At 35.8% G+C, this 27,637-nt stretch overlaps 1 protein-coding gene across 2 annotated transcripts; it reads right to left on the bottom strand.

Moving 5' to 3' along the window:
* Positions 1-1,443: 1,443 nt before the first annotated feature.
* LOC115978378 (cytochrome P450 724B1) lies at positions 1,444-5,732 on the bottom strand. 2 transcript variants are annotated; one of them, XM_031100398.1, is made up of 9 exons: positions 5,477-5,732; positions 4,981-5,305; positions 3,842-3,994; positions 3,349-3,594; positions 3,159-3,245; positions 2,986-3,064; positions 2,761-2,867; positions 2,032-2,150; positions 1,444-1,715 (listed from the first exon to the last, which is right to left on the bottom strand). In XM_031100398.1, exons 1-9 carry the CDS (start codon positions 5,677-5,679, stop codon positions 1,604-1,606), a joined length of 1,431 nt encoding a protein of 476 aa, XP_030956258.1. In that variant the 5' UTR covers positions 5,680-5,732; the 3' UTR covers positions 1,444-1,603. The 2 variants fall into 2 exon arrangements, with proteins under 2 accessions (XP_030956258.1, XP_030956259.1); XM_031100399.1 differs by lacking the exon at positions 3,842-3,994.
* Between the last annotated feature and the right edge of the window lie 21,905 nt (positions 5,733-27,637).

Raw genomic sequence — 27,637 nt, 5'->3', positions numbered from 1 at the left:
TTAGGTCCCGAACATGCACTACTTTGAGATCCTTCTTAAACCTTTTGCTCTCTGCATGGAACTAGCACAAAAACTAGTTAGTAATTACTTGATCAAATCAAAATTAATAAATTAATAAAATCAAGTTAATAAAGTATGCCAGGAATCGAGCAACATCGCGCGGTGAGAATGCGTAGGGGAGCTCCTTGGCAAACCAGTTGCCGCTCACCCATACAAACTCTCCAGTTGAGTTCCTATTTGAGTCAGACAGGCATGAAATGAGCTGTACCCTCATGTCTCTGGTTTTTAAGTAATAATTCGAATTGATATTGTCACATAAACTATACATGAAATTGATGTCATGGTAATTTAGTTGCAACTTGAACAACTGTTTCAACCAACTGACGCAACTTACCACTCGGTAAAAGTTAGGAGAGAGTTGGTCGGGACATAGACCGTAAAATCTAAGTGTACCTATGAGGAGGGGGTCAATGGGGAACCTAATCCCACCCTAAAAAGAATTGCCATCAAGGGAAAGAAAATTGTATTTACACCACGGCGTCTTTGGATGTCAATATCGTCCTCATGACAGTAGGCGATATCAACATCCTCAGGGACGTTGTAGGCAGCCCTAAAAGTAGCCAAGGAGGCTTCTGAGGAAAGGAGATGAGAATAGCCCATTTTCTAAGATAAGATTCCTAGAACTATGATTACGATAGAACAAAAAGAAATAGAACAAGTAGAAGGAAAGGGAAAGGAAACTTACTAAGGGCTCTAAGGAGGAAGGATGTTCTGGGCTGGAAGATGAACGCAAAAGGAGTGTATGCTTGGCAGAGTGAAAATTTGAAGAATGAGGAATGCAAAAGTGAGGGAGAGACTTAGAGGTGGCTATTTATAGGGGGCCAAAGGGGGAATTAATGGCATTAAATAATTAGGAAGCAGGAAACCCTACGAATCCTCCCCTACCACTAACCGCAAGAGTAATCATAACTCTCCACTAATCATTGAGCTATAAATATGAGAAGATAAGGGAGAAGAGGGGGTTGTTGAAGGGTTCTAGAGAAAACTGAGAGTAGGAGCAAGAGAGCAATAGGAGAACAGCAACGGTGGGAGTAAGGGAACTCATAAGGAGAAGTTGCTTCGTTGGGTCTCTGTGTTGGGAACTACCCGAGTTAAGAAATCCAAAACCTACATCACAAATAGATTGTGAGCCCAAGTGAGGCCCAGCCCACTAACCTCATTTTTTGGCGCGCATAAGTATCATCTAAAATGCTTTTTGCATCTTTGAAAGCTGAACGCTATAATGCATTTGGGCTGATCATTTAGCCCAAAAAAAAAAAAAAAAAAAAATTATTGAATATATTTTCAATTTAATGTAATATTCATTTTCTTTATTTTTTATTTTTCATTTTCTTTGTTCTTTAGGACATTGTTGCAATTTACAATGTAGCCTACCTAGGGGACTATTTAATTAATTTATTTATTTATTTTTGCTGAATAGGGGACTATTAAATATTCTAGGGGGGGCTTCAATCCCAACATTTCAATGAGTCACAACTTGTTTGGTCCCTAATGCGAATAGGCTTGACTTTAGCTTTTGAGGACATAAATAGTTGAAACCCAACTAAGATTCCCTTCCAAAAATCTTCCCTATTGGTTCAATCTCCAGTAGCAAGCCTCTTCGGAATTCCACATAAGGGTGAGCAAGTGGGTAGTCATCTGCTTTTGTTTTCCACCTGGTGCAAGAACATAGAATATAGCATCAAAAGGAAGAAGCACTAATAAGTTTTACATGAAATTTTGAGTATGCTTGATAAAGAGCTGCTTTAATTATACACTATCACCTAAACCAAAGACTTATGCTCCTCCTTATGGAAAGTGGTACTATGAGTGAGAATGTCAATTAAAATGATTGCTGGAAAAAGATAAAGCAAGCTCAATTATATAGAACCCTAAATGGGTTGCAGTAGGTTGCTAGATTAACCTGCCTATTGTCATCCATAATCCATACATGCCATCATTTTAGTGGGGGCTGAGTTAGTGAAATTTTACCTATAATTAAGGACAAGATGATGAAGGAAGCATGCAATCTCTACTTTGGCAAGTTCAGCACCTGGACATAGCCTTGGTCCACCACCAAACGGTGACACTTTTTTGCTTGTTTCTTCATCCTGCCAATGGGGTCAATGATTGAAATTGGAATTATTAGGAGCTTAAGAAAATGTCACTTATATACATGCAAAAAATGTATAACTACTACAAAGTCCTGTGTCTGCATCTATGTTAGCACTAATTAAAGGCATTTTCAAATTTTGTTCAAATTCTTTATCCACATATACTTTTTAATAACTTGTAACTAACATGAAAATGAATGCTTACCTATATACATATGATACATGTGAACAACTAAAATAAAGGATACTTGCAGATATTTGGGAAGAAAAAAATAAGTGAGTATTAAATTTTCATCATAAATTAGTTGGAAAAAGGTTCCTAGTTGTTTATAGGACAAAATGAAAATAACAAAAAGGAGACAAAGTTGTAGAAGAGACAAGGACTGCAGAAAAAAAAAATGTTTAAATCACTAAAATTATTATAATGATATCAGAATGTTTATTATTTCATTTCATTCAAAGATTAGTCGTCAAAGAAGGTGTCTTCTAATTTTTTGTGACAAAAAATCTGACATGAAGTTTTTAATTATTATTAGTAGTAGAGGTTTATGTCCAAATGAGGTGTCTGGTTTACATATTGGACTAGAGGAAGAATTGATATACTTACAAACCATCTCCAAGGATTAAACTCTAAGGGGTTTTTATGGAGAGCTGAATCAAAATTTACTGCTGTGAAGATGGGAAAAACCTTCCATCCTGAGGGTATGAGAATATCTGCAACATTTTTAATCATGATCTCCATTAAGTTAGAAGCTGTCACCAATTATTGCAATAAAGAGACAATCATATAATATACTACAAAACAGTACTTCTAATTATGTAAATTAAGAACCTTTATATTTAACATCTTGCAGAGCTTTCCTGTGCAGAAATTTTACTACATTCCCACATCTCATTGCTTCACATATAACCTACAGTTAGCATGTGTTAGTTCTATATGAAGACTTTTATAATCTTTCTAGTGGAAAATTAACCACTATATATAAATATGATGTTAATAATTACATTGCGGGTGAACTTCATTTTCTTGTAATCTTCCCAGTTCAAAGGTTCTCCATCCTTTTTTCTTTTCCTTATCCCTTGGTGTTCTTCCTGTATAGTACACATAAATGTTGAACAAAATAACCCTCTTTAGCAATTAGCATGTAATATTTTTGTTCATGCAGATTCTAAGAGAGAGAAAATAGAGAGCAACCTTCAAATTTTCTAAAGCATTTGGTGCTTGCCCAAGAAAGTAGACAATTAAGGACATCAGTGTTGCAGTTGTCTCGTAACCCCCTAACAAGATGTCCAATACAATGCTTACTATCTCGTCATTGGTTAGGCTCTTCTTTGACAAAACCACATCTAAGAAGTCTCCTCTTTCTATAAGCCCCACAATATTCCTTTGTTCCCTCTCTTTAATCATTTGTTTAACAGTGGAAGAAAGTCTTGCTCTAGCCTAAAGAAGCCAACAAAAGAGAATATCAAAGATAGCTTTGAGTATTAGCATAAGCATAATTTAGCACATGGATCAATGGGTGCATTTTATTTAGAGTGATGTTAAGTTCACACACCAATTTGCACACATGTTCTTACACATAGATGAAAAACAACTAAAATCGTGCGTTGAAGACATGATTTCAAATTGTGCAAATTGGTGTATGCAACAAGTTTTACCGTTTTATTTAATCATACATGTTAAGTACCTTCACAGTGTTGGCATATGCACTCCCAGGTATATTTAGTGGCAAAGACACAAAGCCTCTCATGTAGGTCTCGAAGTCTTCTAATATCTTTGAGGCTAGTGGTTCATCTGGTTTAATACTCAAAATCTCCTTCACCATAATTTTGAGTGCAAACTGCGTTGAATTGAAAAAGTTAAATTAAACATGAATTCAATTGGTATATATTTTTTTTCTTGTTATTGTTATTGCTAATTTTATTTTTACTTAAATGGCATATTTGGTTATCAACATTTTACCTTTGTTTCTAAATTGTCTTTATATTTAAAATTGTTTCATGGTAGTCCATGTATTTTGGAAAATTGATTATGATAGATTTTTAACAGTTCTTTTGTGGATGGAAAATATTAACATGACAAATAAAATCATGTCAAGTTATTGTTGGCATTGCAAAAGATTGACACAAAGATATTGATGAGTATTTTTTAAATTTTGCTATCATAGATAAAATTTTCTAAAGGGATAAGTACAACAACAATTTTTCAGAATAGGAAAAAAAAATTAAGAAAGGGGTTGTAACTAATCCTTCTTCTTTTCTATTGATTATAAACTTATCCAAATGCATGAATATAATTTTTAATGTAATAACACTTTTACATGTAAGTTGTGATTGGTGAAGTATAAAGTTTTTGAGAAACAAACACACACACACAGAGGAGAGGGAAATGGGTTGGTGAAGTATAAAATTGAACACAAAAAATGGGACATGACATTTATATTCACCCAATTAGATAACATACAAGAAAATTACCAAAAATAACATTAGATTAAAATAACAAAGAAGAGTACCAAAAATAATGTAAGATTAAAATACATATAATACTACAACATGCATAGAAACTCTCTCAGACCTCTCAAAAATGAGAGTTTTGTGTACTGATAATGACTTTTTTATAAACTCCACCTCATCAAAGTGATTTTGATTTCATGAATTTCATTTGCTACATCATAATTTTTATCCATTAAAAATGATGATAAGGACCTTTTCCCAACATTTTTAAAACACGAGGATGACTTTAAGACAAAGATTAAAGCTAAGTATGCAAATATGCAATTTAACCTTATTTTTACCATGTAATTAAGCTGCTGAAAGTACTATATACCTCTTTAGCTTCTTTGTAAAACGAAACTGGTTTACAGCTTTTCCATGAATCCATCATTGAGATTGACATATTTTCCGCAAGATGAAAGAATTCTGGTGTTGACTTGGACGTGCCGATGAAGCTGACAGCAAAGCTTCTAAGCTTCTTGTGAATCTCTCCGGTTGCGATAATCAAAGAATACTTCCCAAGAATGCCTTGCATGGACTTGGGGTAGCTCACCTGAAATAGCTTCTCCTCATTCTGAAGAATGAAAAGGTTGAACTCATGATCGCAGGAAACTATGGTTGGTGAGCCAAATAGATGAGACTTAAAAATCCTCCCATACCTGCATGAAAACACTCCAAATTGATATACATTTTTTTTATAAGACTTAGCTGCATGGGCATATCTTGGTACAAATGTCCTGCTTAATTTGATACTAATGTATGACGAAACTTCATCCAAGAACATAGGAAGAGAGAATATATATACAAAATAAAGGAACTTGGTATATTACCTAGAGCAACGTTGTTGTAAGAAGCTTCCAATAGAGTTTGATTTATGGGGTTTGAGGAAGCCGATAGTCTCTCCCAAAAGGGGCCATCCCATGTGCCCAGGAGGTAAGTTTGGAGCATCTTGTTTCCTGAAGAAGTTTACGAGAAGAAAAGACAAAACTAGGCCTAAACACAGAGCTAATATAATAGGAAAAATCAAAACCATAGTGCCTGATATATGATATCTCTTGCAGATGAAATTCACAAGCCTGTCTATTCTTAGAAATGCCACAAGCTTGTCTTGTTTGTTGATTCTCGAGCCTTTGTTACGGTCTCAATTGCTGTGTTTTGGCAGGCTTGCAAACTTACATATATAGGGACCATAAACAACAGAAGCGGAGATTTTGCCTTTAAAACAGGTTTACTAAAAAGTTAGAATAGATAAGGACAAACTTTTTTTTTTTGTGTGTGTGTGTGTGTAACTTCTCTTCTTCATTCAAAATAAATCTATCTTATAATTTAAACTAAATATTACAAATGTAAAAGTATAATTTTATGAATAATACTAGAGATACAAATTATTTTACAAATTTTTTTCAAACTACTAATGTGATAAGTGATTATTAGTAAATGAAAAGTGATATTAGTGATAGGTTTAAATGAAGACCAATAAAATAGTTTGTGGTTATAACATTACTCTAATCTTTTTTTCTTTTTCTTTTTTTTGATAAGAACATTACTCTAATCTTATACTTTGTTTGTTTTGACATTAACATTTTTCATTCATTTTTCAACAAACATTTTCTAGAAAACCATTTCATTTTCCAATGATTGGTAGTGACCTTAAAATGAGTTGGGAAATTATCTCTCTTGATTTTTCTTATTTAGCTTCACGTGAAATGGAGTTGTTATATATTTGTTTAGTTTCATGTAACATAAAGTTGTTTTCTAGAAAATTTTATTAATTTTCAACAAACATTTTCTAGAAAACCATATCATTTCCTATGATTGGTAACGATTTTAAAATGAGTTGAAAAATTCTCTCTCTTGACTTCCCTTGTTTAGCTTCACATGAAATAGATTTGTTTTTATTTTTTTATTTATCTTTGTGTGAGACAAAATTGTTCTCTAGAAAATTTTAACAGAAAACAACTATATATCACACCAAGCTAATTAAAAGAAGTTAAGAGATAAGTTTTATTTATTTATTTTTTAACCCATATTTTTTTATATGGCAAAAAAAAAAAAAAAAAAAACTATTTCCACATAAGGTTTTTCATTGAAACAAACAGTAACAAAAAACAATTCTATATCACACTAAGCTTATTAAGGGAAGTTAAGATATAATTTTCTTTTAACCCATTTTTTGTTATACTGCCAAATAAAAAACTATATTCAAATAAGGTTTTCTATTGAAACAAACAGAGCGTTAAGTGATAGTCTCATTTTATGGCTCATTTTAATCGCTTTGGAAGAGGGGGGGTGGGGGGGTGGGGAGCTTTCCTGGTGAGTGAGTTTGGTCTAAGGGTAGATTGTAATAAAGTGGACTAGTTTTTAAATACTAAATAATTGGAGATTTTTCTTTCTCTTCTTTCTTTTATTTTTTAGGGTAATAAGATAATTGAACCTGTCATAGGACAAATGCTAAAATTAATTAGTGAATTCGGAATCACAACTTGCCATGTATTTATTTTACCTTTTTATAAAATAGTTGAAGTTTAAAATGAAAAAAAATTTAAACACATGACAAATTGTGATTGGTGACATGACAAATTGTGATTGGTGAAATATGAAATAGAACACAAAATATGGTACAATGAATTTATATTCCTTAGGTAGGTATGAGATGATAGTGCATTAGTTTTTAGTAAATAAGTCTTAGATAAGTGTTATCCAACTGGATTTTGATGGTAGTGTCTACGACTCCACATTTCTTGGTCGAAAGACTTGCAAGTGGTGCTGTCAAATTCTTATCATGTTTCATTCTTTTCATGGGAAGAACTTGAATTCAGATTTAAGCAAAAAAAAAAAAAAATATATATATATATATATATACACATGCATTAATTCACCTAACACTTACTTTATAGATAAAATTTAGCAACAAACTTTGTTAAGGTTACAACTTTACTCAATATCTTTTTATTAGATGTGAATTTTGACAAATTTACTATTGGATTACATTTTCTTCTTATATCTCCCGTGCTTGTAAAATTTCAAAAAGGTCAAAAATCAATAACTACACCATCAATCAAATATTTATATTTCAAGTTTTTGTAGTATAAAATTATGCATAAAAAATAAATTATGGATTGAATAGTAAATAACATTTGATTGAAATAAAATTTTGTATATGTTAAGAATATAAAGAACATATAATTTAATAGTTAGATTTTCAAAACATGTAACCATATTAATTTTTTGAGTGGAAGTTGTAGTTTTAGAATACAACTAAATTCAATTTCAAAAAAAAAGAAAAAAAAGAAAAGAATACAACTAAATTTATAATCAAACTTTGTTGGATTAAGAATGGATGAACATGTACTGATTTATGAACTTCCCAATATTTGTCTCGTATGACACTCCTGTCTATCATAATATGTATGAAATTAATTATTAGAAGTCAAGAAAGCCAATCATCATCATTCTAGTCTCCCCAAAATATGAATTAGAAAGAAGAATGGTACTAATGCAAAGGCAGGCTCACCTAACTCCATAGACCAATAAGCCTTAAACTAATTTGCTTTCAATGTCAAACATTATTCTAGTTACCCTACCTAGACAAAAAGGCCTCCATGCGGTCCTCTATCTAAAACATTGTCAATGTCAATGTTTACATATATTACAAACATTAGCCGAAGTTGTAGTAAGAGGCTTCAACACGTATTAAAAATGAAAATATGTTCCCTTAAAGGAGAGCAAATGGGGAACATACTTGGTGAAAATTCTACAACTTTTGAAACCTATATAGAACAAAAGTTAGGGAACCTTTGATAAGTTGATTTCTTTTATGTGGTTTTGATGTGGCTGTTAGATTGCATAATGAAAACAGGTGTCTGGGCTGCCGGTGAGGTTTAGAATAATGTTAGGTACACACTTAACCCAAATTCACAATATGCTTAAGTGCTACTTTGTGAAAGTTATACTTAAATTATGTTTTCAGTATGTATCAGTGGTGGTCCGTATGTAAGTGGGTGTAGATTTGGGTGTGTCTGTAGGCGGATGTAAGAGAACAAAAGGTGACACGAGATCCATAGGGAGGCAAGGACTGAAAAATTTATTCATTTTGTCTGTACTTTATCAGTGTGCATGGTGCACGTGCAATGTGTTGGCATCTGGAAGTTCAAATTAGCTGGAGACCAATTCATACTGCAATCATGGCTTTCAATTCAAAGCATTCCAATTTTCAGTTTCTCACCCTTGTACGTATGAACATGAAATGTCTTCTTTTTGGACTGTACGATAAACATTGCTGCCCTTTTAAAGTGTATAATTTGAAACTAAACTTAAAAAACAAAAACATGCATTTTAATAAAAGCATTATAAGACACAACTAATTATGTTGCTACACTAAGCCGCCTGCTGTTTCAGCACAAAACATTTTTCAGAAACTGTATTTCTCATTTTCTCGTGTTTTAGAGTGATTGAAAAAAACCGAAACCATTTTACATTGACCAAGAAAACCACTCTCCTCGACTACATTTGTCTCTATGTAAAATATTTTTCAGAAAACGAAAAATTTGAAATCCCATACAACTCAGGGACGGAGCTAGAGCCGAAGGTTTGGGGGGCAAAGTTTGGACTTTAAAAAAAAAATTTATAATAAAAAATTGCAATATTTTGGTCGTTAAGGGAGAGAATTTAGGCTAATTTTGATATTGAGAATCCAAAAAGTGCAGTACCAGAACTTGATTTGTGTTAAAATTAAAAAGCTTGTTTTTAATTGTTTTTATTTTGTTTCATTCAAGTGCTATGTTCCTTGTATATATAAGCAGAGCTGCACTTTCCTTATTCATTCAATGAGAAATTTCTCTCTCATCTTCATCTCTAAGTTTATTTTCTCATATGAGATAACAAACAACATATATAAGGGGTGTTGTGACTTGTGAAGGCCCTGGTCATAACATAGCTCCGAGATTAATTTTTTTTGGGCTAATTGAACATTAACATTAAATATACCTATACTTAAATAAATTTTTTTCCCCAAAATCCAGGGGGGGCCATAGCCCCCCGGTCAAAGAGTAGCTCCACCCCTAATACAACAAAATCTTAAACTTCTTTAACAAAATGCAACCTGTCCCCGTGAAATCTATCTAAACTAATAAACTATATAAAAGTTTGTGGGCTTTAAACTTGGCTAGGACCCTAGGTCTGAAAATTTTTGCAATATCATAGTGGAAGGGGATGTAAAAGTTGGTCTATTTATGTTGTTATTAGTAATACTTCTGATTTAAGTTTGTATTTTGTTAGTTGTGAGTTTTGTTGGGTTAGGATTTAGGAGTTCTTTTAACTTAGCAGCTCATTTGTTAAACTTTCTGTTGCTGTTAAAGCTAGTTTCTCTTGTAATAATTGCAATCTGTCTCTTACAGTTCGGGAAGCTTGCAGGTGCGATTGTTGTATTACTTTTTAGTTATTAATGAAATTGCAGTTTATCTATAAAAAAAAAAAAAAAAAAAAAAACTATATAAAATAAAGGAGGCATCGGACATTAATTGAGATAATTTTTTTTCCCTATTCTTCTAAGCTCTTACTTTCTTCAATACCACCTTAATGCCCTTTAAGAACTGGTTCACAGAATCACAAGGCTGCGACTCCGCGTTACAAAGCTCAGCATGTTGCTATTAGTGTTGTTAACTTACATGAATTTATTTCCTATTTATTTTTCTTTTATAACTTACATAGTTTCATTTTCTTTTACTTATTAATTAATGCTTTTTCATTAGACTTACTTTTTTTCCCCCAGTATTTACAATTCTCTCATTTAATTATTATTTTCTTCCCAGCCCTTTGTCTTTTCGAATTAATTGAGAATAAATGACCATTTAGTGTTTTTTTTTTTCCTTTTTTTTTTCTTTTTATATAACCTTTCAATTTATTTTGAAAGTCATATTTTTTTAAGTCCAAAGCCTTGTAGTTGTGGATACATAGTCTATTTTTTTCCACGTGAGATAAATGATAGAGACCTATACTCCTATCTAATCCTTGGTAATTTTCCTTTTACAGGCCTCAATTTGTATGAGCATTCTGTGCATCTGGACACACATTTGTCGACCATGATGTTTTAGTGTTCTCTCTCTCTCTCATATCATTTGAGACAACCTTTTAAAAAGATCACCTTTCTTGAGGTTTTTTTATGAGACTTCATTGCACGTATGAGCAGACATGTCATTATTAGCCTTGTCTTTTAGTTGGGGCTTGGAGAAACTGAACTATAACTCTATTCCAAAAGGGACAAAATGACTGATTGCCTTTGGTTAAAAGAAAAAACTATGCATAGTGAATGATTTAAGTTCTAACTCAAGGTCAGTAAATTTGATATGCACTGTTATGCACCAGGAGTGTGAAGTATCTTAAGTATCTTCAACAGAAAAGGTCAGATACGTACTCAGATGGAGTCCTTTTGTAGTGTTCTAATTAAAGGCATACAAGCACATATGTCATGCTCTAACCAAACTTTGATCACTGAAACTTTAATCAATTGGTCCCTGCAATATTTATCCTAAGTGTTGGAGACTTTAATTTATTAATTTGGTTACCTAGATTGCTCTAAAAAAGAGATTGCGGGTGCAATGTTAAATGCTTGAGTGTGTTACTAATTAGTTTTGAGGTGGAGTGACATAACTCACAATATGACATTGAAATATTTAATGGGCTTACTCATTTACCAAAAACATAAACTAACACTAAAATTTCACCATCAATTTGGTAACATTACCTTAAATTGTACATACTAATTATATATAAATCGGTGCAATTAATATTTAACTTTAATCCCATCTTTCTTTGTCACCAAGCTAAATTGATAGTTGCAGTTGTATGATGTGTATGATCCAACAACTTGCTAAAATTAAGGCAATGCTGGGTTTGTGCCTCTCTAGATTTCATTCTCTTTCAGGTTTCAAGTTTTCAACCAATGAAATAGTTAGGGCACACCTCTGATTTTAAACATTTTGTTTGTTGCCCTAGAATTGTACAAATAGAATTCAAATCCACCATAACTTTGTGTCTACCACCTCTCCAATTTAGGATTATTTTCAACCCATATAAAAATTATCTTTTTTTTAGAAAAATATAAAAATGATCTAACTCAACTATACATTTCATGAAAATTTTTATAAACAGTACCATATTCCCAAAAAAAAAAAAAATTATATCTTTTTAATAGATTTTTGTAATGATTGAGTCTTAAATCTTAATTAGTTATTTGAAAAATATAATAAATGATGGTACCATTCTTCCAACATCTCTCATCCAATGGATGAGAGTCGATGCTCTTCCTACGTTTTGCAGATAGGCAACTTAGATGAGGTATTGGAAAAGCGAATAGACAAGGGCAAGTGGACGAGAAATTATAAGGTCCACATGGTGAACAAGTGACGTGATCCACCATTTCACTAAAAGACTCACATTTGTTTAAAATTGCTTAGTTAGAAATTTTTTTAAAAACAGAAACTGATTGCTGACTCAGTAATTTTAAATAAGTGGGAGTCTTTTAGTTGAATGATGGACAAGTAACGTGATCCATCAGAGAACTGTATAATTTCTCCAAGTGGACAAAGACCTTTAAATGAAAAGACACCATCTCCAAAATTAAAGTACATGATTTTTGCTCCACCAACCTATTATCACGAATTATGGGTACAAATCCTGAGATTCTCGTTTTTCATAAATATCAATATACCAATTATGGCACGACTCCAAAAATGGAGAAAATAAAAGATGAGAAATCACTCTTAAATAAACCCCAGTTCACAGCCAGTTCAATGTACAGGAGAAAAACTCTAAAAACTCCAATATTTTCAGCATTTTTGAATCTTGTGAATTCTAACTTTAGTATTAGATAAGTTTAGGTCAACACCATACCGGTGCTCTTTGTTTAAGTGATTTCCATTTGTAGACCTTCCATTTCTCCACTTTGAACAAGTGGCCCATTAAGATCCTTTGCATCATCAATAAACATCAACCAAATTGTTGTATTACAATAATGAAAATTGCTTTAAGAAAAGAAAAAAGATAAAAAAAGAGTATATAAAAAACTTTTAATAAATACTAGTTTGGGTTGCACATGCAAGACATGTGCTATCCCTTTAATGAGAAAATTAAGATAGATGTCTTTTTTGGGGAAGAAGTATGAAGTCATATACTTAAATTTAAAACAGCTATTTACTATGACAATTTCTTAGAACCAACTTACTAAATGTAATATCTACTCACTAAAAAATGCTACTAAGAATGATAATGAATGTGATCATCTTTCCACAATATTTAATTTTTCGCAATGAATGATGATATATATATATATATATATATATATATATGCTACAATTTCAAGCTCTTCATCAAATTAAATTCTCGCAACCATCTACAATTAAGTTTTTGTTATTCATACTTCCTTCTTTCTCATTTTGTTTTATGGGTTTAACTACGATATTTAGCTTACTTATTTTGAATGAACACCCTTTTAAGTAGGAAAAGAAATTAAAAAAGAACAAGATAACAAAAGACATCTGTTATCAAAGTTTCCATTAGATAAAATTATAAGTATAAAAGATTTAAACCTAATAAATTAGTATTCTCTAAGTAACAAATAAAACACCGTATATCACCATTATAACTTTCTAAGCATAACTACTAGTCTACCACATAAAATTCAAAATACAATAAGAAATTTTTTGGGACACTAAATTTAGCGTAAGTATTTTAGACATTGCACAATGAAATATTTTAGGAATTATAAGATTTTGCTAGGGTTTAACTAAGAGAGTAACAATAGGGGTATATGCTCATTTACAAAATAAAAAGGAGGAAATTATTCAACTTTAGTTTTTGGGGGGGGGGGGTGGGGAATGAAACTACCCAAAACATAGTGGGGGAAAGTGCTTCTTCGTCAATTTTGTGTGTGTGTGTAAAACAATGTGTTTTATTTTTATTTTTTATTTATAACTTGACACAATGTGTTATAAAAAGAGTCAACCTAAAAAAGTTGTGCATAAAACTATAAATTTTGGCTCAACAAATTGACTAAATAAATTAAAAAAGAAATTTAGGAACATAACAAAATGTCACGATATTTTTACAATACCTTTATTTTTAACTATGGTGGGTCCTAGTATGATATTTTATTATTTTGTTTTAGATTAATGTTACGTCTATAACATTTTTATAATAAATCCTAAGTGGTAAATTGTTATTGGTTTTAAACTGGGCTAACCACTTTAAACTGTGCATTAAAAAAAAAAAAAAAAGACAAAAAGCCAATTAAAGAAAATTGTGACTAAAACAGTGAATTTTGGCTCACCAAATTTGACTAAACCAAAAGAGAAGCCTAGGAAAAAAAAAAAAAAATGTCACAACATTTTTACAATACTTTTTTTTTCTAGCTATGGTAGGTCTTGGTTTCATATTTTATTATTTTATTTTTGACGTCCACAACATTTTCACAACAAATTTTAATGACAAATTATTATTGATTTTAAAATTGTGCATTTAAAAAAAAACAAAAAGGCAACACAAGAAAATTGTGCATGAAGCCGTGAATTTTGGCTCATCCAATTTGACTAAACTAAAAAAGAAGTCTAAGAATATAACAAAATATCATAACATTTTCACAATACCTTTATTTTTAGGATTTGATATGATATATTATTATTTTATTTTAGAGAAATACTACATCCATAATGTAAGGACGCGTTTCGTGGCGGACCGTAACAGTGTCGGGTTCGCACGTGAAAAGGCCCCTAACAATATCATTTGTAGAGCGTGGGTTTGGAAGACTAGGCCTTGGTTGATAGGCGGTGGGTTTTTCACGGTGTTCGTACCAGTTTTCGTTTTCCTACACCCCTAGAGTCTTTCTCCTGGAGGTGGGCTGGGAGGCTCAGGTTTCTGGCCATTTTTCCCAAAAACCCCCCTTTTTAGGTTACTTATTTTTCCTTTTATATTTGCCCGCGTTCATTGTCCTTCGTCCACGTATTGGATCAACCTTTCCTAGATTGATACTTGTCCCATCAGCCCATATTCAAAGTCGTTGGGGGTGGTTGTAAAAGCCAAAGAATGCGGCTTTGTCAGGTTCAGAGCATTGAATGGCAGTAAGGGCAGCTTTCCCTGGATATTTTAGATCTTTTTTCCGAGTTTCAGTTTTATACCATTTTTACCCTTCTTTACGAGGGGGAACTTTGGGTCTGCCGAGGACTGAACTACCCTCGGCGGTACCCAAAGTCTATTTCGTTGAACCTGGGCCATAATCCTCCTCGGCTTGGCCCATAAATCTTTTACACCCTACATTAGCCCCTCAAAACCCGGCTGTCCAACCTCTGGGCTGGACAGGGGGGTTTTGGTGACGCCAAACTTCTTCCTGTGGCCCAATCCATTCGGCCTATTAAACACGCTGGCGGTTCCTCATATGCCCAAGAGATTCACCGGTCTACGAGATAGTTTTTAATTTCGCGCTTGAGGCGTTCTTATCGCATGGGGTATCCAAAACGAGCTTTGAATAATCACTATTTACGAGACTACTTTAATTCGACGGTTTATTCTGATGGGGTGGAGAAGTGGAACCGGCGTGTTTGGGTTTGCTGATTCCTTTGGAGATCTGAACCTATTAAATGCCTCCCGCTCCGCCCTCTGTATAAGTAGGACAGGAGGAGGTTATTGTTTTTACCAAAAATCCCTTTTCATCCCCCTGCGACTCTGGAATACTTAGCCTCCCTTAGGATTCGGTTTACTCGCTGGTTTATACGCTTAATCGTAAAATACTTTACCATAACAACAAGGGATGCAAAAGCCCCACCCATCCCAAAAACGCCACGTTTCGATAAAGCTTATCATGGCTCGATCGGGACAAGGATGGCGAAGACTCAAAATCAACCTCATCTTTCTTTCAGTCAAAATCCGAAGCAGGGACTCGTCACGTCAAACTTTCGACGTGACGGAGTCGAGAACACCCAAGACCGTTACCACCCGGCTCCTCACGAGCGTACCTAATATGGCACCGGCGTGTTAGGAGTGTTTGGTTTTTCTCACGAGCGTACCTAATATGGCACTCGTCACGTCAAACTTTTCTCACCCAAGTGTTTGGTTTTTCCATTGGCTTGGGTCCGAGGACCATACAAGGCCTTGGTTCTGTCCAAAAACTTGTAATTTTTATAATTCTTCGTGCTTGGTTTCCCCATAGGCTTGAGTCCGAGGACCATACAAGGCCTTGGTTCTGTCCAAAAACTTGTAATTTTTATAATTTTTCGTGCTTGGTTTCCCCATAGGCTTGAGTCCGAGGACCATACAAGGCCTTGGTTCTGTCCCTGGGCCCTTGTGCTAAATCGGGCCTGGGCCGTGAGTTGATTGGGCCCAACATTAGGGGGTATTTCCGTATTCTCAGACCACGCGATACTTTTTGGGCGTCCCAGTATTCGAGGTGCGCCTTCTCGAGACTCCTCTAACTTCAGGGTTGCAGACGACGTTGGAAATCGAGCCAGAGACATTTCGTCTGTAGCGTTCCTTGGGACGCTGCGTGAATTAAATGCTACTATTTTATCTTTTGACATGAAACAGGAGAGAAAGTTACTTTTCCTACGCACAAATCCTTTAGCTTCTTCCTTTAGGAAATCATGTTTGAGGCGAGGGTTAGGGAAAAAGAACTTTCTCCACCGCGGAGGCGCCGTGTCCTCCCGAGACTCGAAGGAGTGATGCACGGGCCAAGAAAGCATAAACTTAAAGAGAAATTTACACTTCTACGGAGGGGGGAGGGTGTCTCCCCTCCTTTCAGTCAAAATCCGAAGCAGGTTCTGGTCATGCCAGATTTTTGGTATGTCCGAAGAAGGAATTTCCACTATCAGCACTGTCTACCTTGTAACCGGCAAATTCTTGCGGGGGCTTCCCAACTTCCGGCTCCCTGCGCCTTTTCTGTAGACGGTGTTAGCCTGAGGTCAGGTTCTTTTGCTGCCTGAGTTATGGGCATGCAGAAGTGTCGAGGAATAGTTTCCTTAGACAATAACTTGGCGCAGTAGCCAACCTCTCCTCTGAGCTGTTCCCACGGCCTTATCTCCACTCGCTTGTATTTTCCTTTACTTATGTAATCAGCTTTAGTGTAAGCTTGTTTCAGCTTTTCATTGTACACTGTACTGTTCCTTTGTCTTAATAAAATATGTGTCTATTTCTCCATACATATCTTCCTTCTCCGTAACAACTACTTTATGCATGAATATTAAATGCAAGCTTGCCCTTAAGGATATTCCAGGCATAAAAAATGCTTTAACACAGGTTCCTTCTAATTTAAACTCACAAATATTATCAAGTATAACAATGGTAACTTTCAATAAATTAAATTCCTGGAACTAACCTGGATAAGCGCTGAGTATTACGCGATGCATGCTAGACCGATGTTCGAGAACGATAATCTCTAAATAATTCGTCTGAAAGGGTAGCTAAGTAGCGAGGGACCTTGGTTGTGCTTTTGGGGTAATATATTGCGCCGTATCGCATCAACCCCTTTGATACTGGGGATCCGAGGGTAGACCGAGGAATCCGCGCAATCAAGGTGTTAACCCGTCTGCTAACGCGGAATTCTCTTCGGAGGGATTTCAAGGTTTACGGGCCGTAGTTTTTTCTTTAAATAGTTGGTTCCTCCTCCAAGTAGTTGGTTTCCCCTGAGGCTTGGGTCCGAGGACCATGCAATGCCTTGGTTCTGTCCAAAACCTAGTTTTCATTACATCCAGGTAGTTGGTTTCCCCTGAGGCTTGGGTCCGAGGACCATGCAATGCCTTGGTTCTGTCCAAAACCTAGTTTTCATTACATCCAGTTGGTTTCCCCTGAGCTTGGGTCCGAGGACCATGCAATGCCTTGGTCTGTCCAAAACCTAGTTTTCCCACATCCAAGGTAGTTTGGTTTCCCCTGAGGCTTGGGTCCCGAGGACTAAGCAATGGCCTTGATTCTGTCAAAACCTAGTTTTTCATTACATCCAGGTAAGTTGTTTCCCCTGAGGCTTGGGTCCGAGGAACCAAATGCAATGCTTGGTTCTGTCCAAAACCTGTTTTCATTACATCGTTAGTGTTACCCTGAGTGCCTTGGGTCCGAGGACTAGCAAGCCTTGGTTCTGTCCAATAACCTAGTTTTCATTACATCCAGGAGTTGGTTTCCCTGAGCTTGGTCCGAGGACCATTGCAATCTTGGTTCCTGTCCAAAACCTAGTTTTCCCATCCGGTAAGTTGGTTTCCCTGACTTGGGTCCGCAGGACCATGCAATGCCTTGGTTCTGTCCAAAACCTAGTTTTCCACATCCAGGTAGTTGGTTTCCCCTGAGGCTTGGGTCCGAGGACCATGCAATGCCTTGGTTCTGTCCAAAACCTAGTTTTCCACATCCAGGTAGTTGGTTTCCCCTGAGGCTTGGGTCCGAGACCATGCAATGCCTTGGTTCTGTCCAAAACCTAGTTTTCTCCTTGTGCGGGATCTTGGCTTTAGGGGAGTTAGCTCCTCAGCCAAGCCCCTAGAGTTTATCCATACGGTTAACGTTGCAAGGTACCTAGTTTACTCTTTACAGGGGACCTTGGCTTTAAGGGAGTTGGCTCCTCAACCAAGCCCCTAATCAAGAAACGTAGTTCCTAACAGAACTTTATACTTAGAACTCTGTAACGAACGGCTAGACATATCGGAGAAACTCTATCGACCCACTTCCTATACCAACACACAAGCCCTTCCCACAGACGGCGCCAATTGTAAGGACGCGTTTCGTGGCGGACCGTAACAGTGTCGGGTTCGCACGTGAAAAGGCCCCTAACAATATCATTTGTAGAGCGTGGGTTTGGAAGGCTAGGCCTTGGTTGATAGGCGGTGGGTTTTTCACGGTGTTCGTACCAGTTTTCGTTTTCCTACACCCCTGGAGTCTTTCTCCTAGGTGGGCTGGGAGGCTCAGGTTTCTGGCCATTTTTCCCAAAAACCCCCCTTTTTAGGTTACTTATTTTTCCTTTTATATTTGCCCGCGTTCATTGTCCTTCGTCCACGTATTGGATCAATCTTTCCTAGATTGATACTTGTCCCATCAGCCCATATTCAAAGTCGTTGGGGGTGGTTGTAAAAGCCAAAGAATGCGGCTTTGTCAGGTTCAGAGCATTGAATGGCAGTAAGGGCAGCTTTCCCTGGATATTTTAGATCTTTTTTCCGAGTTTCAGTTTTATACCATTTTTACCCTTCTTTACGAGGGGGAACTTTGGGTTTGCCGAGGACTGAACTACCCTCGGCGGTACCCAAAGTCTATTTCGTTGAACTTGGGCCATAATCCTCCTCGGCTTGGCCCATAAATCATTTACACCCTACACATAACATTTTCACAATAAATTCTAAATGACAAGTTGTTTCTAGTTTTAAACTGGGTCCACTACTGATATCATTTTTTTATCCATTAAAAATACCTTACCAAGTAAGATTAGTTGTGAAATTATTGTGATTTTATTTATTTATTTTTTTGATAGCATTGTGATTTTATTTTGATTTATAAGGAACTGAGATCTTGGCGATTGTGAAAGTATTATAACAACAAGAAGATGTTATAACATTTTTGCAATACATTTATTTTCAATTGTGTTTGGTCTCAATCTTTTATTTTGACCTATAAAAAATTTACACCTCAATAATTGTGAAAATATTGTAAGAATTTATTGTCTCAGTACTATGTATGCAAGCATAAATATTTAAAAGAAAAAACAGAAAAGCACAAACAAAACCGGGCCAGGTGTATTGTAAAAAAAAAAAAGAAAAAAAAAGAATGTTACTGCAAATTGGAAAAAAAAAAGTAGTGATTAGGATCAATTTTAAATTTTATTTGTATCACAAAATAAATATATAAATTATTTGATTTTTAAAATACATAGAGATTTACATTAATCAAAAGAGACATTAATTTTAAGAATTTTGATAATTATGTTATAAAAAGTTAATCTCATTCGTATAAAACCGTGACGGATCCTAGTCCAATATTTTATTTTTTTATTTTGACCTATAACTTACACTTCAATAGTTGTGAATATATTGTAATAACAACAATATGTCACGACATTTTTAGTTGTGCTAGATCTCGGTATGATATTTATTTTATTTTATTTTGACCCATAAAAAATTGACACATGCATCACAACATTTTCACAATATCTCTATGTATACATTGTACTTAATTACAATGTAAATTTATATTGTAGACATAAAAAAATTGGCAAATTTTGTACACATTTACAAAATTTGTACAATATTTACCATTTTTTGTGCAAATGTGTATAATATTAACCACTTTTGTGTATTTACAATGTAAACTTGCATTGCAAGTACAAAGTAAACATATAAAGATCTTAAAAAACAAAAACAAAGCTTAAACCAACTGGCATACATGAAGAGAAAAAAAAAAAAAAAAAAACAAAAAGTGCACGTCACTATTGAATAAACCAAAAAAACACTATTCATGAACCGTTGGCTCTTTTTATATAGTTAATAGATATGCCAGCTTACATAAATATTTAAAAAAAAAAAAAAAACTTTAGGCATCGTAGAAATTAGTGTTAAAATGTTGTGGACTTAGTATTTTTTTTTATTTGATCTATAAAAAATTGAGATCTTAACAATTGTGAAAATATTGTGATAACAATAAGTGTTGTAACATTTTCTCAAAATATTTATTTTTAGTTGTAGTTGGTCACGGTCTCATATTTTATTATTTTATTTCGACTTGTAAGAAATTGACACGTCAATAATTGTGAAAATATTGTAAAATTTGTTGTATTAGTATAACAATATATATACCAGCTTACATAAATATTTAAAAGGAAAAAAAAAAAAAAACACAAACCGATTACTGGGAAAAAAAAAAAAAACTTTAGGCACTGTAGAATCAAAAGCACTATAGCTACCATGCATACACGCATTCGCGATAAAGTAAAAACATTGCACAATAAGTGTTGTAACATTTTTTTAAAACATTTATTTTTAGTTGTGGTTGGTCACAATCTTATATTTTATTATTTTGTTTCAACTTCTAAGAAATTGACATGTCAAAAATTGTGAAAATATTGTGAAATTTGTTGTGTCAGTATAACAATATATATATCAGCTTACATAAATATTAAAAAAAAAAAATAAACACAAACCGATTACAAAAAAAAAAAAAAAAAACTTTAGGCATTGTAGCTACAATGCTGCTGCTCACCCAAATGTACAGTGCCAAACACTGTTAATAATTGTGAAATTTGTTGTGTCAGTATAACAATATATATAAAAAAAAAAAAAAAAAAAACAAACGGAAGACTTTAAAAAAAAAAAAAACTGTAGCAACTGTAGCTACAGTGCCGCTTGGTACTGTAGCTACTGTTCAAAACTAAAAAAAAAGACAGGGTGGCTCAACAAAATGCACTGTAGATGTACAGTGCAAAAAAAACTGTACATGCATTCACGCTTTACATCTTAATAATTGTGAAAATATTGTGAAATTTGTTGTATCAGTATAACAGTATATATAAAAGAAAAAAAAGTACAAACAGAAGACTAAAAAAAAAAAAAATGACTCACCAAAATGGCACTGTAGATAAACAGTGTCAATACACTGAATGAACAGTATCAAAGCACTATAGCAATATAGTCGCTTTTTATATAGTTAATAGAAATAGAAGTGAGTAGATTACAGAGGATTAGGACATATTGTGCATATCCTACAGAAATTGAGGGAAAAAGAAAATGTTTGAAATTATGTTTGTATTGTAACCATCGAAAAAGGAAAAAGAAAGGAATATGTCGAGCGGACACATAAAATGATTTTCACCATATCATAGGTCAAAACCTCTTTAGTCTTGTCAATTCTTCACATGTTAAGTAAGACTTGTCAATCATATTTGCAAAATCTACCTTTGTGATGGAGTAGGTAATCTCCTAAACTCATTCCATGGATTGGGCACATAAAATGATTTTCACCTTATTATAGGTCAAATTTTGAAGCCGAATAGATTGTGAGAGTTGTCAATTACAGTGATGTGTTGGCTAGAAAGGAAAAGCCAACTAGAGTTGCAATATAGTTAAAGTAAAAATACTCTTAATGCTAATTATTTTAAATGTGATACACCCAATTATCAAAAAAAAAAAAAAAAATGTGATACACCTAAAATTAGTCACTACCTCACATTGGAATTAGGTGAGGACAATGTTGATAATGAGAAGAATAAATGACTATTGATTATTGAGCTACACATCATAAATAGTGGATTAGCTAAGCTATTTAGAGAGTACAATTCAGTAGGACATCCAACCTTAAAATGTAATATCATTTAGCGCATCAGATATGACGGAGTAAGTCAAACACGTAACCCAATCAATTGAGACTTATAGATAAAAAAAGAGATATAATACCTAAAGAATCTCGTCTATATTCAACTTTCTTCAAAGAAGGATGCTACTTGATTGTTAAGCGAAAATCTTGATCTACAAGAATTATTGATTCGGACAAGCAAATTAAATGAGGATTCATAAGAGAAGACCTAACTAGAGGTCTCATTCAAGGGCGGCTCTACAGCCAGCCCAGGGGGTTCAAATGAACCCCCTGGCCTGGCCCCCCCAAAAAAAAAAAAAAAAATATATATATATATATATATATATAAAATTTTTTTTGACTCCTAAAATAAAATTTTGAACACCTTGGTCTTAAATTTTGTTTAAACCCAATTGAAATAAATATGAAATATGATCATTTTAGTGATATTTTCACAATAATTTTACAATAAAGGTTAAGTGACAAATTGTAATTGACTTTTTACAACAAATGAGCAATTTTGCATAAATATTGTGTCAGTAGCACTACTCTTAAAATTGCTCATTTGTTAAGAAATAAATAAACCTTCTCTCTGGACTCTGGTTTATTTTACCGTTGATGGTAGAATGAAATGGTTTTTTCCTATACTTTTATTCTTCATCAGCAAAAAATTACAACCCTTGTACAACCAACTTATCTGTATTTACATCTATGATTCTTTTCTCATTCTCTTTCTCCCTTCTATGTTTTCTTTCAGTCTAATCAAATAGTTAGTTTGATAAGTGTTCTACAGTTTTTCGAGTCTAAAAAGTCTTTTAGTGTTTGCTCCAATTCCAAGAGAATGACCACGTGTGTGGTTAAAAATCCATACATTTCAAAAGCATAATCTTATATAAGTTACTATTTTTTTCCTTAATATCACGTTTACTCCCAGACATACTCTTAGGTGTGTTACTATTCTTCTTTATCATATATTTTTATTTAATTGATATTACATATGATTATAATAAATTATTATTAATTTGACAAATATTATGGTTAGTTATTTATTTTTATTTATTTATGCATTCAATTGTTGTTTTCTTACTGATCTTTAAACTATTAATTATTTTTTAAGATTATTGTACAGTATAGTTGTATTGTATACTGTAGGGTGTAAATGATTTATGGGCCAAACCGAGGAGGATTATGGCCCAAGTTCAACGAAATAGACTTTGGGTACCGCCGAGGGTAGTTCAGTCCTCGGCAGACCCAAAGTTCCCCCTCGTAAAGAAGGGTAAAAATGGTATAAAACTGAAACTCGGAAAAAAGATCTAAAATATCCAGGGAAAGCTGCCCTTACTGCCATTCAATGCTCTGAACCTGACAAAGCCGCATTCTTTGGCTTTTACAACCACCCCCAACGACTTTGAATATGGGCTGATGGGACAAGTATCAATCTAGGAAAGATTGATCCAATACGTGGACGAAGGACAATGAACGCGGGCAAATATAAAAGGAAAAATAAGTAACCTAAAAAGGGGGGTTTTTGGGAAAAATGGCCAGAAACCTGAGCCTCCCAGCCCACCTAGGAGAAAGACTCCAGGGGTGTAGGAAAACGAAAACTGGTACGAACACCGTGAAAAACCCACCGCCTATCAACCAAGGCCTAGCCTTCCAAACCCACGCTCTACAAATGATATTGTTAGGGGCCTTTTCACGTGCGAACCCGACACTGTTACGGTCCGCCACGAAACGCGTCCTTACAATTGGCGCCGTCTGTGGGAAGGGCTTGTGTGTTGGTATAGGAAGTGGGTCGATAGAGTTTCTCCGATATGTCTAGCCGTTGGTTACAGAGTTCTAAGTATAAAGTTCTGTTAGGAACTACGTTTCTTGATTAGGGGCTTGGTTGAGGAGCCAACTCCCTTAAAGCCAAGGTCCCCTGTAAAGAGTAAACTAGGTACCTTGCAACGTTAACCGTATGGATAAACTCTAGGGGCTTGGCTGAGGAGCTAACTCCCTTAAAGCCAAGATCCCGCACAAGGAGAAAACTAGGTTTTGGACAGAACCAAGGCATTGCATGGTCCTCGGACCCAAGCCTCAGGGGAAACCAACTACCTGGATGTGGAAAACTAGGTTTTGGACAGAATCAAGGCATTGCATGGTCCTCGGACCCAAGCCTCAGGGGAAACCAACTACCTGGATGTAATGAAAACTAGGTTTTGGACAGAACCAAGGCATTGCATGGTCCTCGGACCCAAGTCTCAGGGAAACCAACTACCTGGATGTGGAAAACTAGGTTTTGGACAGAACCAAGGCATTGCATGGTCCTTGGACCCAAGCCTCAGGAGAAACCAACTACCTGGATGTGGAAAACTAGGTTTTGGACAGAACCAAGGCATTGCATGGTCCTCGGACCCAAGCCTCAGGGGAAACCAACTATCTGGATGTGGAAAACTCAATAGCGTTTTGGACAGAACCAAGGCATTGCATGTACCTCGGACCCAAGCCACTCATGGGAACCTATCTTACCTGTACTGTGGAAAACTTAAGGTTTTGAGCAGAACCAAGCATTGCATGGTTCCTCGGACCCAAGCAGGCTCAGGGGAAACCCAACTAACCTGGAATTTGGTGGAAAATTAGGTTTTTGGACAGAACCCAAGGCATTGCATGTCCTGGACACCAAGCCTCAGGGAAACCAACTACACCTGGCATATGTAATAGAAAAACTAGGTTTTGGACAGAACCAAGCATTGATGGTCCTCGGAACCCAAGCCTCGGGGAAACCAAACTAACCTGGATGTAATGAAAACTAAGGTTTTGGACAGAACCAAGGCATTGCATGGTCCTCGGACCCCAGCCTCAGGGGAAAACAACTACCTGGATGTGGGAAAACTAGGTTTTGGACAGAACCAAGACAATTGCATGGTCCTCGGACCCAAGCCTCAGGGGAAACCCAACTACCTGGATGTAATGAAAACTAGGTTTTGGACAGAACCAAGGCATTGCATGGTCCTCGGACCCAAGCCTCAGGGGAAACCAACTACCTGGATGTAATGAAAACTAGGTTTTGGACAGAACCAAGGTATTGCATGGTCCTCGGACCCAAGCCTCAGGGGAAACCAACTACTTGGAGGAGGAACCAACTATTTAAAGAAAAAACTACGGCCCGTAAACCTCGAAATCCCTCCGAAGAGAATTCCGCGTTAGCAGACGGGTTAACACCTTGATTGCGCGGATTCCTCGGTCTACCCTCGGATCCCCAGTATCAAAGGGGTTGATGCGATATGGCGCAACATATTACCCCAAAAGCACAACCAAGGTCCCTCGCTACTTAGCTACCCTTTCAGACGAATTATTTAGAGATTATCGTTCTCGAACATCGGTCTAGCATGCATTGCGTAATACTCAGCGCTTATCCAGGTTAGTTCCAGGAATTTAATTTATTGAAAGTTACCATTGTTATACTTGATAATATTTGTGAGTTTAAATTAGAAGGAACCTGTGTTAAAGCATTTTTTCTGCCTGGAATATCCTTAAGGGCAAGCTTGCATTTAATATTCATGCATAAAGTAGTTGTTACGGAGAAGGAAGATATGTATGGAGAAATAGACACATATTTTATTAAGACAAAGGAACAGTACAGTGTACAATGAAAAGCTGAAACAAGCTTACACTAAAGCTGATTACATAAGTAAAGGAAAATACAAGCGAGTGGAGATAAGGCCGTGGGAACAGCTCAGAGGAGAGGTTGGCTACTGCGCCAAGTTATTGTCTAAGGAAACTATTCCTCGACACTTCTGCATGCCCATAACTCAGGCAGCAAAAGAACCTGACCTCAGGCTAACACCGTCTACAGAAAAGGCGCAGGGAGCCGGAAGTTGGGAAGCCCCCGCAAGAATTTGCCGGTTACAAGGTAGACAGTGCTGATGGTGGAAATTCCTTCTTCGGACATACCAAAAATCTGGCATGACCAGAACCTGCTTCGGATTTTGACTGAAAGGAGGGGAGACACCCTCCCCCCTCCGTAGAAGTGTAAATTTCTCTTTAAGTTTATGCTTTCTTGGCCCGTGCATCACTCCTTCGAGTCTCGGGAGGACACGGCGCCTCCGCGGTGGAGAAAGTTCTTTTTCCCTAACCCTCGCCTCAAACATGATTTCCTAAAAGGAAGAAGCTAAAGGATTTGTGCGTAGGAAAAGTAACTTTCTCTCCTATTTCATGTCAAAAGATAAAATAGTAGCATTTAATTCACGTAGCGTCCCAAGGAACGCTACAGATGAAATGTCTCTGGCTCGATTTCCAACGTCGTCTGCAACCCTGAAGTTAGAGGAGTCTCGAGAAGGCGCACCTCGAATACTGGGACGCCCAAAAAGTATCGCGTGGTCTGAGAATACGGAAATACCCCCTAATGTTGGGCCCAGTCAACTCACGGCCCAGGCCCGATTTAGCACAAGGGCCCAGGGACAGAACCAAGGCCTTGTATGGTCCTCGGACTCAAGCCTATGGGGAAACCAAGTACGAAAAATTATAAAAATTACAAGTTTTTGGACAGAACCAAGGCCTTGTATGGTCCTCGGACTCAAGCCTATGGGGAAACCAAGCACGAAGAATTATAAAAATTACAAGTTTTTGGACAGAACCAAGGCCTTGTATGGTCCTCGGACCCAAGCCAATGGAAAAACCAAACACTTGGGTGAGAAAAGGTTTGAATCTCATAAGAAGAGTTACTTGATAAAAATGCCAGGTCACTTCATCCACGGCTTAAACACCATAAAGGGTTAAGGCCAATAAAGGTGTAAGGAAAGGGGTGGAACGCCCCAGCGCTTAGTCATACAAGAAGGCCGCTCATTTGGTGGGTGCCATATCTTCAAATGGCTATTCCTTACCTGACATCAAGCCTTCATTTTTCACCTCGGCTAGCATGGGGTAAGTATTACTCTTCATTGATCGGCCTTATTAGGCCAAGAATTTCTATTAAAGTTATTGCGATATCTATTTATTATCGAGTATTTTGGTTTTAGTCGTCATTGATTTAGATATTATATCATTGTGCCGAGCAGTGCTTGCAAATTTATGAAAACATAAAGACATAATATGCGAAACAAGGTAGACAACAATCTTTATTGATATGAAAGATTGCTACAACATACAAAAAGGGGCTCAAACGAGCCTATACAAAATGTAAACTGCCTAAGCAACCATTACATCTGTAGTACAGAAAGGTAAAATGTCAAGCGTCTTTTAAACTCGTCTTCAAAGTTTCTCCAATCTCTGTCTCATTGCTGCTCATACTAAGAGAGGGACTCACTTTAAAAAAGAAAATGAATGAAGAAGAAGGAAATAGTAAGGAAGAAATCAATGACGAAGACGAAAGGGATGAATAAAGAAAATGGAGGACATGAGTAAAGAAGGAGGAGAAGAAGAGAGAGGGATGAAGAGACAAAGAGAGGAGCAAAAGATAGAAAAGAAACAGCATCAGGGCGGAACTGGTGCTGGGAAGACAATAAGAAGAGGGAGGGGGAGGGCACCAAGGAGCAAAAGAGGGAGAAGCAGAAACGCTTAGCCCCTGCCTCAGCCCTGACTCCTAACACGCCGGTGCCATATTAGGTACGCTCGTGAGGAGCCGGGTGGTAACGGTCTTGGGTGTTCTCGACTCCGTCACGTCGAAAGTTTGACGTGACGAGTCCCTGCTTCGGATTTTGACTGAAAGAAAGATGAGG

The sequence above is a fragment of the Quercus lobata genome, chromosome 2, assembly GCF_001633185.2.
Source record: "Quercus lobata isolate SW786 chromosome 2, ValleyOak3.0 Primary Assembly, whole genome shotgun sequence".
NCBI lineage: Eukaryota > Viridiplantae > Streptophyta > Magnoliopsida > Fagales > Fagaceae > Quercus > Quercus lobata.
The sequence above is the reverse complement of the archived record's forward strand: the minus strand, read 5'-3'. Positions and strand labels throughout refer to the sequence as shown.

Coding starts and splice junctions, on each gene's coding strand:
- LOC115978378 (XM_031100398.1), bottom strand. CDS start 5,679: ATGGTTTTGATTTTTCCTATTATATTAGCTCTGTGTTTAGGCCTAGTT. Junction 3,995..4,980: donor TTTACAAAGAAGCTAAAGAG/GTATATAGTACT, acceptor AATTCAACGCAG/TTTGCACTCAAAATTATGGT. Junction 2,868..2,985: donor GCAAGATGTTAAATATAAAG/GTTCTTAATTTA, acceptor AAAATGTTGCAG/ATATTCTCATACCCTCAGGA.